The 14,113-nt window shown below is 40.5% G+C and overlaps 1 protein-coding gene and 1 long non-coding RNA gene across 10 annotated transcripts in view; one reads left to right on the top strand and one right to left on the bottom strand.

Moving 5' to 3' along the window:
* The window catches only part of LOC136262909 (uncharacterized), a 100,511-nt gene that overhangs the window by 75,320 nt on the left and 11,078 nt on the right, over positions 1 to 14,113 (bottom strand). The gene's annotated exons all lie outside the window — the stretch shown is intronic.
* LOC136264540 (uncharacterized) lies at positions 4,906 to 7,153 on the top strand. Of its 8 annotated transcripts, none has more exons than XM_066059311.1 (10): positions 4,906 to 5,402; positions 5,451 to 5,546; positions 5,733 to 5,837; positions 5,888 to 5,974; positions 6,095 to 6,146; positions 6,207 to 6,235; positions 6,286 to 6,427; positions 6,516 to 6,539; positions 6,836 to 6,900; positions 6,959 to 7,141. In XM_066059311.1, the coding sequence occupies exons 5-10, from the start codon at positions 6,138 to 6,140 to the stop codon at positions 7,032 to 7,034; spliced, it is 345 nt and encodes a 114-aa protein (XP_065915383.1). In that variant the 5' UTR covers positions 4,906 to 5,402; positions 5,451 to 5,546; positions 5,733 to 5,837; positions 5,888 to 5,974; positions 6,095 to 6,137; the 3' UTR covers positions 7,035 to 7,141. The 8 variants fall into 8 exon arrangements, 7 of the variants coding, with proteins under 7 accessions (XP_065915383.1, XP_065915380.1, XP_065915379.1 ...); XM_066059308.1 differs by having other exon boundaries at positions 4,906 to 5,065; positions 5,116 to 5,402; positions 5,888 to 6,146; positions 6,959 to 7,140; XM_066059307.1 differs by having other exon boundaries at positions 4,906 to 5,065; positions 5,107 to 5,402; positions 5,888 to 6,146; positions 6,959 to 7,140.

The following is a 14,113-nucleotide window of genomic DNA, read 5'->3' as shown; positions in this document are numbered from 1 at the left end:
CTCGGAGAGATAAAATAGCATTGCCATGGACAATGCCAGCACTAACCCCTCAAGGATGTCACAGTGCAGTATCGATACAACCACTCCAACCAGTGCATAAGACCAGAGCCTTGATCATCGCCTTTTGACTGAAATTTTTATACTTGAAGCAATTGAAACAAAAAAGTTGTAGTACTTATACTTTCCTGAGGGAGCATGCCCCCAGAGTCCCAGACTCCCTTGCCTGTTCAGCAGAATAATAGGATTGAGCCTTACTACCGCTTTCACCTTTATTCTTGGCCTGGATGTACATATCAGCAACACAATGCAGTAGCTGTAGATAATGCTAGTTAATGCCCCTAGGCAGAGCTATAGGGGTGGGAATTTTTCCCTACTATCACACTATCACAGTAGTTCTTCTCGCAGTTCTTTGCCTGGCCATCATCAACTGCATGCGGTCAAAACATTAGTCTCGTCCCCCAGACCCTTCCTCAAGCATGCTTATCACACAAAGATACCTTAGTTTAGCAGTGCACAAACAATTATTGACAGTTTATACTATATCTAATCAAAAACAGCCAAGCTGTAAAAAAAGGTGCAGCCCCCAAAAAAGGCCATGGTGAAAAAAGATGTGAAATCCAAGGTGGCGGCCAAGAAATGGCTGTGATGGTAGGTTAATGGTTAAATTTTAATAACGACAATTCAGGTGAATTTGGTGCCAAGACCAAGTGGCACAAAATTCACCTGAATTGTCGTTTTTAAAATGTAACCATTAACCTACCATCACAGCCATTTCTTGGCCGCCACCTTGGATTTCACATCTTTTTTCACCATGGCCTTTTTGGGGGCCGCACCTTTTTTTACAGCTTGGCTGTTTTTGATTAGATATCACTTCTTTTTGTATTTCTATACTGCAAAGCCGGCCTATGGCTGGCTTTGGGGCTTTTTTAACCCATGTGTTTTTTTCTTTACCTCAGGAAGAAGAAAAGAACTTAAAGAAGATTTTTAATACTTCAATTATTTTTGATTTTATTAGTAATTATACAAATTATATACATATATTTATTACATGCCCATTATTCCCCGCAGGATATTTTTTTGCAACTGATCTCTCTACTGGGTGACTTGAAATGTAGCTGAACTCTCTACAAGGTGACCTCTTCTAGCTGGTCTCTCTACAAGGTGATTTGTTTGCAGCTAAACTCTCTACGTGGTGGTTTCTTTGTAGCTGAACTCTCTACATGATGGTTTCTTTGTAGCTGAACTCTCTATAAGGTGACTTCGTCTAGTGAACTCTCTACAGGGTGATGTTTTTGTAGCTGAATTCTCTACAGGGTGATTTGTTTGCAGCTGTACTCTCTACATGATGGTTTCTTTGTAGCTGAACTCTCTACAAGGTGACTTCGTCCAGCTGATCTCTCTACGGGGTGATTTGTTTCTAGCTGAACTCTCTACAGGTGATTTGTTTGCAGCTAAACTCTCTACATGGTGGTTTCTTTGTAGCTGAACTCCCTACATGATGGTTTCTTTGTAGCTGAACTCTCTACAAGGTAACTTCTTCTCAACAGGGTGATTTGTTGTAGTTGAATTCTCTACAAGGTGGTTTGTTTGAGGCTGAACTCTCTACATGGAGGTTTCTTTGTAACTGAACTCTCTACAGAGTGATTTGTTTGCAGCTGAACACTCTACATGATGGTTTCTTTGTAACTGAACACTCTACAAGGTGACTTCTTCTAGCGGATCTTTCTACAGGGTGAATTGTTTGTAGCTGAACTATCTACAAGGTAAATTCTTCTAGCTGATCTCTCTACAGGGTGATTTGTTTGTAACTGAACTCTCTACATGATGGTTTCTTTGTAGCTGAACTCTCTACAAGGTGACTTCTTCTAGCTGATCCCTCTACAGGGGGATTTATTTGTAGCTGAACTCTCTACAAGTGATTTATTTGCATCTTTATGTGGTGGTTTCTTTGTAGCTGAACTCTCTACAAGGTGACCTCTTCTAGCTGATCTCTCTACAGGGTGATTTGTTTTTAGATGAACTCTCTACAGGTGATTTTTTTGCAGCTAAATACTCTACATGGTGGTTTCTTTGTAGCTGAACTCTGTACATGATGGTTTCTTTGTAGCTGAACTCTTTACAAGGTGACTTCTTCTAGCTGATCTTTCTACCGGGTGATTTGTTTGCAGCTGAACTCTCTACATGGTGGTTTCTTTGTTGCTGAACTCTCTACAAGGTGAATTCTTTTACCTGATCTCTCTACAGGGTAATTTGTTTGTAACTGAACTCTGTACAAGGTGCATTTTTGTGGGTGATCTCACTGCAGGTTGATTTGTTTGTAGATGAACTCACTAAGGGTGATTTGCTTGTAGCTGAACTGCTTACATTGTGTCTAGTTTCTAGCTGATCTCTCTACAGGGTGATTTGTTTGTAGCTAATCTCTCTACAAGTTGATTTGTATGTAGCTGATCTCTCTGCAGGTTGATTAATTTGTAGCCGATCTCTCTACAGTGTAATTTGTTTGTAGCTGAACTGTCTATAAGGTGATTTGTTTGTAGCTGATCTCTCTGCAGCTTGATTTGTTTTAGCTGAACTCTCTACAGGGTGATTGCTTGTAGCTGAACTCCTTACATTGTGTCTAGTTTCTAGCTGATCTCTCTACAGGGTAATTTGTTTGTAGCTGAACTCTCTATAAGGTGATTTGTTTGTAGTTGATCTCTCTGCAGGTTGATTTGTTTTAGCTGAACTCTCTATAGGGTGATTGCTTGTAGCTGAACTCCTTACATTGTGTCTAGTTTCTAGCTGATGTCTCTACAGGGTGATTTTTTATAGCTGATTTCTCTACAAGTTGATTTGTGTGTAGCTGATCTCTCTGCAGGTTGATTTGTTTGTAGCCGATCTCTTTACAAGGTAATTTGTTTGTAGCTGAACTCTCTATAAGGTGATTTGTTTGTAGCTGAACTCTCTATAAGGTGATTTGTTTGTGGCTGATCTCTCTGCAGGTTGATTTGTTTTAGCTGAACTCTCTACAGGGTGATTGCTTGTACCTGAACTCCTTACATTGTGTCTAGTTTCTAGCTGATGTCTCTACAGGGTGATTTTTTATAGCTGATCTCTCTACAAGTTGATTTGTGTGTAGCTGATCTCTCTGCAGGTTGATTTGTTTGTAGCCGATCTCTTTACAAGGTAATTTGTTTGTAGCTGAACTCTCTATAAGGTGATTTGTTTGTAGCTGAACTCTCTATAAGGTGATTTGTTTGTGGCTGATCTCTCTGCAGGTTGATTTGTTTTAGCTGAACTCTCTATAGGGTGATTGCTTGTACCTGAACTCCTTACATTGTGTCTAGTTTCTAGCTGATGTCTCTACAGGGTGATTTTTTATAGCTGATCTCTCTACAAGTTGATTTGTGTGTAGCTGATCTCTCTGCAGGTTGATTTGTTTGTAGCCGATCTCTTTACAAGGTAATTTGTTTGTAGCTGAACTCTCTATAAGGTGATTTGTTTGTAGCTGAACTCTCTATAAGGTGATTTGTTTGTAGCTGAACTCTCTATAAGGTGATTTTTTGTAGCTGAACTCTCTACAGGGTGATTTGTTTCTAGCTTATATCTCTACAGGTAGATTTGTGTTGATTTGTTCATTGCTGATCGCTCTAAAGGTTGATTTGTTGTAGCTGAACACTCTGCAAAGTGTTTTATTTGTAACTGATCTCTCTACAGGGTAATTTGTTTGTAGCTGAACTCTCTCCACAGTGACTTGTGTGTAGCTGAATTCTGTGTAGCTGAATTCTCTAGAGAGTGACTTAATTGTAACTGAATTCTCTACAGGGTGCATGACTTGTTTATAGCTGAACTTTCTTCAGTGTGACTTGTAATGTTCTGAATCTCTATAGTGATATATTTGCTTAACTCTCCACATGGTGACTTGCTTCTTGCTGAACTATCTATAAGATTAACTGTTTGCAGCTGAACTCCCTACAGAATAACTTGTGATGTAATAAAATTCTATAATGGATTGAATAAATTAGCCGAATGCTCTATTAGGGTGACTGTTCTATTAGAGTATCTCGATCTCGTATTTGCTACACGGAGTTGGCTTTAGAATCATAACTCAGTGGTTTGTAATCCGATTCTTCTGTACTACTGCACGGACTTTCTATGAAGATTATTCTAGCTATACACCGATTTTCAGCTCATTGCTGTAAGCGGTTTGCCTAGTAGGCGTGAAAACTAATACTTTTTTATTCGTAAAAATCGATCGCGTAATTGTGACACAGGTTGGGTTTTATGTCATATCTCCATGGTCTTTATCTCGATTCCTTTCAAACCACCAAAAGGCACTACTACGATGGTTACTCCATCTACATAGCAATTTTCAACTCATTCCATGAAGCGGTTTACCCTGTAGGCGTGACATCAAATCGATCTTGTTTTACGCGAACAATCGGTCATAACTCCTGAAGCATTCATCGGATTTGTACCAAATTTGATGCTAGGATTTGCCGTTGGATTCCCTTTCTGTGTGCCAAATTTCATGGCGATCGGAGTACGCGTTTGCTTGTTATAGCAATTTTTGCAAGTTTGCGAAAAGACAAAGAAAAAAACGAAACATTGGCAGCTCGTATCTCGGAAATGGCTGGAGCGATTTCCTTCAAATTTGGAATGTAGACTCCCCTGGCTGGCCGGCAACTGTGTAGCAAATTTGGTTCCAATCGGATAAGTGATCACTGAGATACAAAGGTGTGAAAATGACGTTTTCGTTCTTCCGGTCAATATACTCACGGGTGTGGCGCCCCGGCTTCTTGGGCCGCACGACACACTACCGTGTGTCTTGATTAAAGTACACTTACCGCATTGTTGAACCATGTATACCACCAGAATCCACCTGATTGACAACTAACACGTAATCTATTTAGGGGAAATCTCGTGAAAAGTCCCTAATTACCTTAAGCGATGCGTGGTTTTAACTTGTGAATTGAATGGTTTAAGAATGTAACTGGATGGTGAGGCGTACTTTAATCGGCTCGACTTTAATGAGAAAGTCGAGCCCCTCGTGAGAAACTACATCGCTTGAGTAACGCTTGAAGAAGTAAGAGTCAAGAATACTGAGGTACTCTATGATATATGCAGGTCTTGAAGGTTAACGAAACGAGGAGTGAAGTTTGTGCAGCGTATCACATCGCCACACACTGATTCACCGTGTTTGTGCGATAGGGTTTTTGGACCTGTCCACCAGATGTTGAAAGGAAATTCATTCCACGTACCACACGTTAAAAGGAAATTCATTCCAACTTGTGAAGTTATTGATATACTCATTGTTGGGGTCCACGGGGACATCGATGATCATTTACCAGTCAGCTGTAAGTAATGTCAAAACAGAAGGAAAAGAACCATTTCCATTCCCCTATGGCATACTGATTTTCCAGGTCGGTTTATGTACACTCAACCACAGAAATGTAGAACTTTGGTTGCAGGTGGAAAATAAACACCTTTTTACTCAGTTACAAGTTATTCACCCAGCTGGGATAAAATGTTGAAGTGAACGTCATTAGTACCAACTTGTTCATCAGGTATTGGACAATTCCAAGTGTCCAGATTATGCAGTTGTCCTCATATTCAAGTGTACACGTTTGGGAAAGTTCCACAACATCCTATAATCTATTACTATGTCAGTGTGGAATAATGCTTATATAACATTTTTCATATTCCAGGCTTTAGGTGTATTTTATTTAACACCTGCTTGTTGGTTTTTGCAGGCCATCTGGTCATACTGGTTTATCCACTAGCAGTTGAATGTGATCATGGTACATATGTAAGTTGATACCATGCAGGAACAAAGATACAGGTGTCATGAATTTCAGGTCAGTTGACATTCAGAGGAATTGTATTATTGCAATTGTTCTTTTTGTAGTTATCGATTATCAGTGACCAGTTTGTGATAGCGTACTTTTGTTTGACTAATGACCTAATGTTCTGATTTACACACTTACCCAACAGTTATGTTACTCACTTAACCTGCATATGGGATATATATATTTTTTAGTTCATTTTGATTATCCATCTTTTATTGGTACAGCCTGGCATATTGATTTTTTGCACATTCTCTTTTTAATTCAGTGCCTGCTGGATTGTTTCGTCAGGTGTCTTTGGCGTTGCAACCAATGTTCCAGGTCAGTTTGCATGTGTGTTTAATTTAAGGTTGATTTCAGTGCCTGCTTATTCTTTTACAGGTCTCGGTATCGAGTGTCATGAATTTCAGGTCAATTGACGTACAGAAGAATTGTATTATTGCAATTGTTGTTTTTGTAGTTATAAATTATCACTGTATACTAGTGACGTGGAGGATGTGAATTTGCAGGTCAGTCTACTCAGATGTATCAGGCATAGTGTTGATGGGTTCAAACAAATATCCAGTGTAGACTGTAGTGACATCAAGGGTGTTAATTTCCAGGTCAGTTTACATGTTGTGATGTTAGTGATTTTTTCCTAGTACCCAGATGTTAAGTGTATTGTATTTAATGCCCGTTTTTAAATTATAGTATATCAGTGTGGACAGTGCAACAGTAAGCCTTCAGTGTTGTAGTAACTATTTGTTTCATAATTATGCTGTTGTCCCAGAATAGCACAATTTTTGGGCAACCAGTGTGAAGTCCATTGGTACAAACATTGTATTATGACAAGTTGTGATAGCGTTCTTTTGTTTGACTAATGTCCTAATGTTCAGGTTTGACATGCTTACCCAACAGTTATGTTATTCATTCACTTAGCCTGGGATATAATTTTTGTTCATTTTGATTATCCATGCTATTTTTGATACAGCCCAGCATATTGATTTTTTGTACATTCTCTTTTACTTCAGTGCCTGCTGGATTGTGTCATCAGATATCGAAACAAGTGTTTTTGGTGTTATGATCGATGTTCCAGGTCAGTTGCATGAGTGTTTAATTTAAGGTTAACTTCAGTGCTGCTTATTCTTTTACAGGTCTCAGTATTGTCATGCTGACATACAAGAAATCATTACTATTGTTGGAACTATTTTTAGTCAAGTCTTGTTGTGATGTTGATTAATGTTGTTACACATTGTTGTACGTTTACCATATGGCAAGAAATTTTCATGGCCATGAATATTGTGTAAGTTGTGTGGAACAACCCCAACTCATACGTGGTCACTGGCAAACCACAAGCCACAACACCACCATCCACATTTGAGCAATCCATTACAAAATTTTGTTGCACCATTTGTGTGTGCATAATACTTAATGAAAGCCACAACACAAGCTACATGGTACACACTACATAGAGGTGGTAACTCCTAAAGGCTTGTTACCTTTTGTATTCACCTTACCGGCCTTTGTGGTTAATCTATTGAAAATTACATGTAAATAGCACTGCTTGAAGTTTCTTGGTTTACTAGGGTGGTATATCCCCAGTATATGGAACAGTTAATTGTTTGGTATTTTAGTAGTTTTTCAGTAAACCTGCATTCACTGATGTTTTACTGAGAGTTTAAAACTTAGTAAAACAATTATGTTCCATATACTTAAAGTTACTGACATTTTACTATCAGCACAACTACAGTAAAGCAGCTTAACAAATTAGTAAACTAAGAACCTTCAAGTAGTGTAGAGAATTGAAGAGTATGCTTAAAGCACCTTCGCTAGTGATTTTGTTCTTCACACCACAAGACAACTGGCTATTTATAAACGCTTGCATGGGGTGTGGCACTAAATGGAATTTAAAAGATTTCTGCTTAAAACGCCATCCCTAGGGAACTTACGGTTCAGCACGCTGTCACAACTTGTTTATCAGGCATTAGAGTTTGTGTCCACGTCGTGTCTTTAAAAGTTATTGTAGGGATTAGAGATTTGATTGAAGAAAATACGCGTATAGGCAAACCAGGATTGGATAATGTCAGTGCTAGATGGACTATACAAACACGGCTATGTTGACTGGTATAACGTGACAGTAGTTGTAACATAAGGTAGAGAAATGAAGTGAAATACGCTTATTTTTATTTTGCGATGGTTACTTTTTTATTTTAGCGAGGTCGCAAGAAAACTATGATGATGACGACTCCTAAAGATTTTTTTATCACGTAACGCAATACAAATCTATTGAGAGATGTTGCGTAATCTAGGACTAATATTGCGAAACCGGCCCTACACGTAAATAACTCACAGTAGTGGCCGCGCGGATTTTAATTGGGCGTGCGCTTTGCAGTTTCTTGGCAGCGCATTTGGAATCAGTTCCTTAAGGGACACTTCATCTCAGAAAACATTGCATAAGTTCTTCATAGTGGGTCATGATCAGATTCATGAGCAGTTGAATGCCATTGTGAAGGGTGATGGTGGAGTAATAGGAATTACTGAGAACGAATCACTATGCAATGCTGGATGATCTGCCTCAGATATAGCTAGGATAGTACTAAGTGAGGTCAGCAGAACAGATTTGCAGGCAATGTGAAGAATGTATTAGTTATCTTCAGTGAAATGGGAAATGGTAGTGTGGGACTTGTACACTGCTGACAGCTTCAATGTACATACGAGAGTGTCAAATCATTTATGTGTATCTTAGAGAACACATATCCATTATAACTGGAGGAGTTTTTTATGCTAATTCCTACAAAACTTATCTCTTCCAGTTTCTTGCTTCAGCCATTGAATTTGTTGTGATATATACCTGAACTCAAGGTATACATCATCACAAAAGGATAAAGTTTTATATAAATTCAGGGGCTAAAAGGGGACTAGTTGTAGCCAAAAAGCTAGATGTAACTGACTTTTGGCTAGTTATTAATGATGATTGGGTTAGTTGTAAAACTTAGGCAAAAATAGCCGGCTATACCACAGAGAAGTATAAATTCAAAGTTATAATATACTTAGTGTGTTGTACATCTTTACTCCTATAAATTTTCTACAGGAATTTCACTACAAGTACCTCAAGATCCAATTCCGAGATAGCCATTTTCAAAAATTTTCCATATCATGGTCTATACCCCTTCATTAAAAACTGCCTTACAATCCAAGTATTAATTTTCTTTCTTAATATATATTATTGTTCCTTCAACTTGCAAATTACTTCCATATCGTCTGTAATAAAATTGCTTTCAAATTCCACTTTGGCACATTTAGGTTTAGAATTTCCTTGTCATTGACCCCACTAGTTAGTCAGAAATCCCTATAGTTTTTTGTCTCTACTGGCACTTTGTCACACAAACCCTCTCTTTACTTTTAACTGTTTGGACAATCATGGCAATTATAGTGATATTAAGAAATCAGTAGATAGATTTTTGTACAGCTGTACTTCACAACTTGCCACTGTAAATGGTGCAAGGTTTTTCTTATGGAAATATATAGAACGATGGAAAATCTTCCTCCTTCAAGAGTAGCTTTATTTCAGCATGTGAAATGTACATTAGTCCATACATAGCAGTACAAATACTAAAGAAAGAGCTGTCAACAAGGGGCACAGCATAAATGCTGCAGTAACTGTAAAGTTGAATTGTAGGGGTCTGATAGTGCAGCCCCCCATGCAGAATATGAAACATATTTAGTGTGAATGAGTTTGACGAGAAATTCCTTACCATAAATGATTCTAAAAGGAAGTAGTGTCTTCTGGTGAAAATAAACTGAATGCTGTTAAATCTGTGAAAATAACATGCATAATATCAAACGGAATGGTAGTACTGTTTAAGTAGGGATCACAGTGTAAATTTCATGCACCACCAAAAATTCTGCCTTTAAAAATCATCCTAGAGAGTAGAGACATTTTATGTGATGAAATTCACCTTTATGGAATAGTACTAGTCCATATAATATACAATACAGCATTAAATATAACAAAACACTTACAGGTGGCTGAATACAGAATTTTTTTAAATCGCTAAAACTTGAATAATTTTAGACTCACTGCCTGCCTGAGATATGGCATGATATAGGACAAGGTGTAAACGTAAGTTATATATAATTATGTACAACTGGGTAAACAGGTAAACAAAGTAAATAGTAGCAAGGGTAGGTGGAGGTTGTTGAGACGGATGCGGGAGTGTCTCCAAATACCGGTCATCTCAGCTACCAGGTTCTCTTGCTGGAATGTTTGACGAAAGCCACTTGACCTCTATCACCATGCACCACGAGGCGGGAAAGATTCCATATGACGCACACACACACACACACAGCTCACGTGTACAACCGCAATTGAAAATACCTATAGCCTAACCTAGTACAATAAGATAAAACATAAACCTGCTATATTAGAGTCAGTCAGTCTTCATTCTCAACATCCTCCGGGCGGCGGCGTAGCATTTCAGTCCATTCACTTAACTGCCTCCTTGCTCTTAAGGCTGCTCCCCTGGGATGTCTGTGAGAGATCTGGTTATTCTGTTGTGCTGGCAGCTCAGGTTCTTGCTCAAGTGTTTCCACGTCTGTTGGAGAATGTGTCACCTCCAAGGGATATAGACGTGCAATGGGACGATTAGTGCGTCCACTTGTCGTGCGTAATGTCACTGATCTGATAAATCCATCCTTCCCCTTCACAACTTCTTCAACCACTCCAAGTCTCCACTGGTTTCTAGGACAATCATCATGTATTTGCACCACATCGCCTGTCTTGACTGTTTGTTCTGTGGTGCCTGTTGTGCGGTGCACTTCTCGTAACGAAGTCAGATATTCCTTCTTCCATCGTGATTGAAAGTGCTGTAATAGCAGGCCTTGTCGGTCTATCTTACTTCTCAACTGGTCTGCAGAGTGGTAATCAGGGTCAGATGTCTCTTCATCTGTAACATTTGGATGTGGTAGAGAAACAATTCGGCGCCCACACAACAAATGAGAGGGTGTTAATGGCTCAAGGTCTCCAGTGGCAGATGAGAGGTGTGTTAGAGGTCGATCATTGAGCACTGCTTCGACTTCAACAATGGTGGTTTGGAGGACAGTGAGTGTGATAAAGGCATGGCCTAAGGTCTTCTTCAGAGACATCGTCACCATTCCAACCAGCCTCTCCCAAAAGCCCCCATACCAGGGAGCTCTTTTGGGAATGAATTGCCATGTTGTGCCCTTGTGCATAAGAGCAGACTTCAGTGTAGGTGACTGGAACAATTCATGTAACTCCTTTGCTGCTGATGTATAAGTTGAAGCATTGTCTGATATGATCAGACGGGGCAATGACCTGCGGGCAGCAAACCTTCGGAAAGCCTGTAGAAAGGTTTCTTCTGTAAGGTCAGTTACAACTTCAAGGTGCACAGCCCGGGTACTAGCGCAGGTGAACAAGCACACATACACCTTATACTCACCGACCATTCCTTCCCTCTTCACGTACATCGCTCCCGTAAAATCAACTCCAGTCACACTGAAGGGAGGGCCATCTTGTACTCTGGCCTGTGGCAGAGGTGGTGGATCAGAGACAGGGAATGGTTTTCCAGCAACTCTACGACAGATCACACACTTCCGAAGCAACCTCGCCACTATTCTCCATGCTGCAGGAATCCAGAAACGTTGCCTCAGAGCAGTCACTGTAGTATCTGTGCCCCCATGTAGTTGAGTGGCATGAGTAGCATACACAATCAAGGCGGTTAGTCTGTGATTGGGGGGGAGAAGATAGGGGAACTTGGTATTGTGGTCAACTGGAGCATTATGTATCCTCCCACCACAACGGAGGAAATTGTCAGAGTCTAAAAACAATCTGAGCTGTCTGACAAGTGGGAGACGTCTACTAGATGTCCATCCCCTGTGTAAAGAGTGGATTTCCTTCAGGTAAATTGAATTTTGGCAGCTTTGGATCCACACATTCTGGGAATTACTTAGTTCACTGGCAGTGATCAATCCTACAGGCTTGGATCCATGTGATTTGATACCCTCAATAAATCGCAACACGTATGCAGTGATGTACAACAGTTTAGATAGAGTACCATACCTCTCTATGTCAATGACGGCTGCCACAGTAGGGTGCTGATCGCCTTTGGTTGTTTCTTCAACTGGGTCCAGTGATTGCAACTCAGCATCTGTAACAGTAAGTTGAACATTTAGTATGTCAGTAGCACTCCATGTTGGCCTTAATTCTTCATGAACAATCCACTTTGGTCCATGTGTCCACATAGTTGAGGCTTGTAAAGCTGAGAACGAAATGCCTCTAGTTAACAAGTCCGCAGGATTGTCTGCAGATGGACAGTAACCCCTCCATTGGACAGGGCAAGCTTTAGTGATTGCTGACACACGATTGGAAACAAACTGCTTCAGTTTCTTATCACTGTTGAGCCAATGAAGTACGATTTGGCTGTCACACCACATATGGACTGAGTTGATCCTGTGATGAATTGACGAACTGATCCAAGTAAACATCTGAGCTGCAGTAGTGGCACCCATCAGTTCTAGTCTAGGAAGTGTGAGTTGTTTCAGGGGGGGCACTCTGGATTTCGAGATCACAAATGATGTTTCACTGCCTTGACGAAAGTATGCCACTGCTCCATAAGCCTTAGTGCTTGCGTCACAGAATACATGTAGTTCAATTGGAACATCTGTACTTAATCCATCCTTAAAGTAACACCTAGGAAAGGAGATTGCGTGTAGTTGTCGGAGATCATCTAGAAGGGTCTGCCATTGTTGTTGGCTCTCTACCGGGAGTGGACTGTCCCATGATAACTTGTTCTGCCATAGTTGTTGTTGCAGTAATTTGGCACTAATCATAACTGGGGACGCAAAACCTAATGGGTCAAAAATCATGGAGGATTGCTGCAACACTTTGCGCTTTGTGGCTGGAGAATTGTCAAGTGGTAAGGCCTTCTGAGAGAGTGACAAATTGTCATTGGCAGTGTCCCATACAAGTCCAAGTGTGTTTATCTGTTTGCCACTATCCATAACTTGATCCTTCTCTGCTGCAGTAGTCAATTGTGCACTGTTAGATGCCCAGCTTCTTAAATTAAAGTTGGCGTCAGATAGTGCCTTTCTGGCCTCAGTGTAGTACACAATGGACTCTTCTTCAGTAGAACACCCTGACAGAATATTGTCCACATACAGATTCTGAAGAAGATCCTTGGATGTTGTCGAACTACAGTGTGTGAGATGACAATGAAGGGCAGCATACAGCATAAATGGCGAGCTGGCCGATCCAAACAGGACAACTTTGAATCGGTATGTTTGAAGTGGGCTATTGGGATCATCAGGACAGCAGGGCCAGAGAAAACGAGTGTAGTAACGGTCCTTGGCGTGCAACTGAACATGTAGGAATGCCTTTTCAATGTCAGCGCTAATACCAAACTTGTGGCAACGGAATCGGATGAGGATAGCTGGTAGTTCTTGTAGAAAGGGAGGCCCAGTTTCTAGACAGTCATTGATACTTGCCAAATGCTTGGCTTCACGGCTGCTGCAGTCATACACGATCCTGAGTGGTGTTGTTGCTGAATCCTTGTGCACACCATGATGTGGTATGTAATGGCATGGCTTGGCTAATTCTGAGATTGGTACCTGCTCAATGAATCCACGTGTCAGTTGTTCCTCTATTATGCTGTGGTAAACTTTAAGCATGCCAGTAATGTTGCTTAGTTTATGAGTAAGGGACCTCACACGTCGTTCACAAGTGGACTTGTTTGTAGGTAGCACGGGGTGGCTGGATTTCCATGGAAAGCTCACAATGTATGTACCATCACTCTGCCGACTTACTGAGTTGTGAAGGTACTCCTGTAGGAAGTCAGATGATTCCTTACTCAGCCCAAAGTGTGTGCTTTCTACTGGGGTGATGCCACTTGAGTCGAACAGTGATGCTGAACTAAGATGAAATACACTGGATGCTATAGAGCTGGTGTAGTTGTATAATGGTCCTGAAAGTAAGTACCCAATCTTAGTCTGAACAGCAGTAGGACCTGGTCCTCGAACTATGGCTTCCTGCACAATGGACCAGTAAGCATCAGCTCCTATAAGCATTGAGATATTGATTGCATCACTGTCTGAGATTGCATGATTAAGGTGTAGCCCCTTCAAATATGGCAGTTGCTTAATATAGGAAAAGGGAAGGTTACGGAGTGGCTGAGAGATTCTCGAAGTGACAAGAACATTGATAGGAATCTGAATGCCTTCTGTAGTTTCTAGGCAGATTGTGGCAACAGGAAGAGTCTGGTTGGAAACCTCTGATGCTCCAAATGCAGCAATTG

Source organism: Dysidea avara, chromosome 8 (assembly GCF_963678975.1).
Source record: "Dysidea avara chromosome 8, odDysAvar1.4, whole genome shotgun sequence".
Lineage (NCBI taxonomy): Eukaryota > Metazoa > Porifera > Demospongiae > Dictyoceratida > Dysideidae > Dysidea > Dysidea avara.
This window is presented reverse-complemented; position numbering and strand designations above follow the sequence as displayed.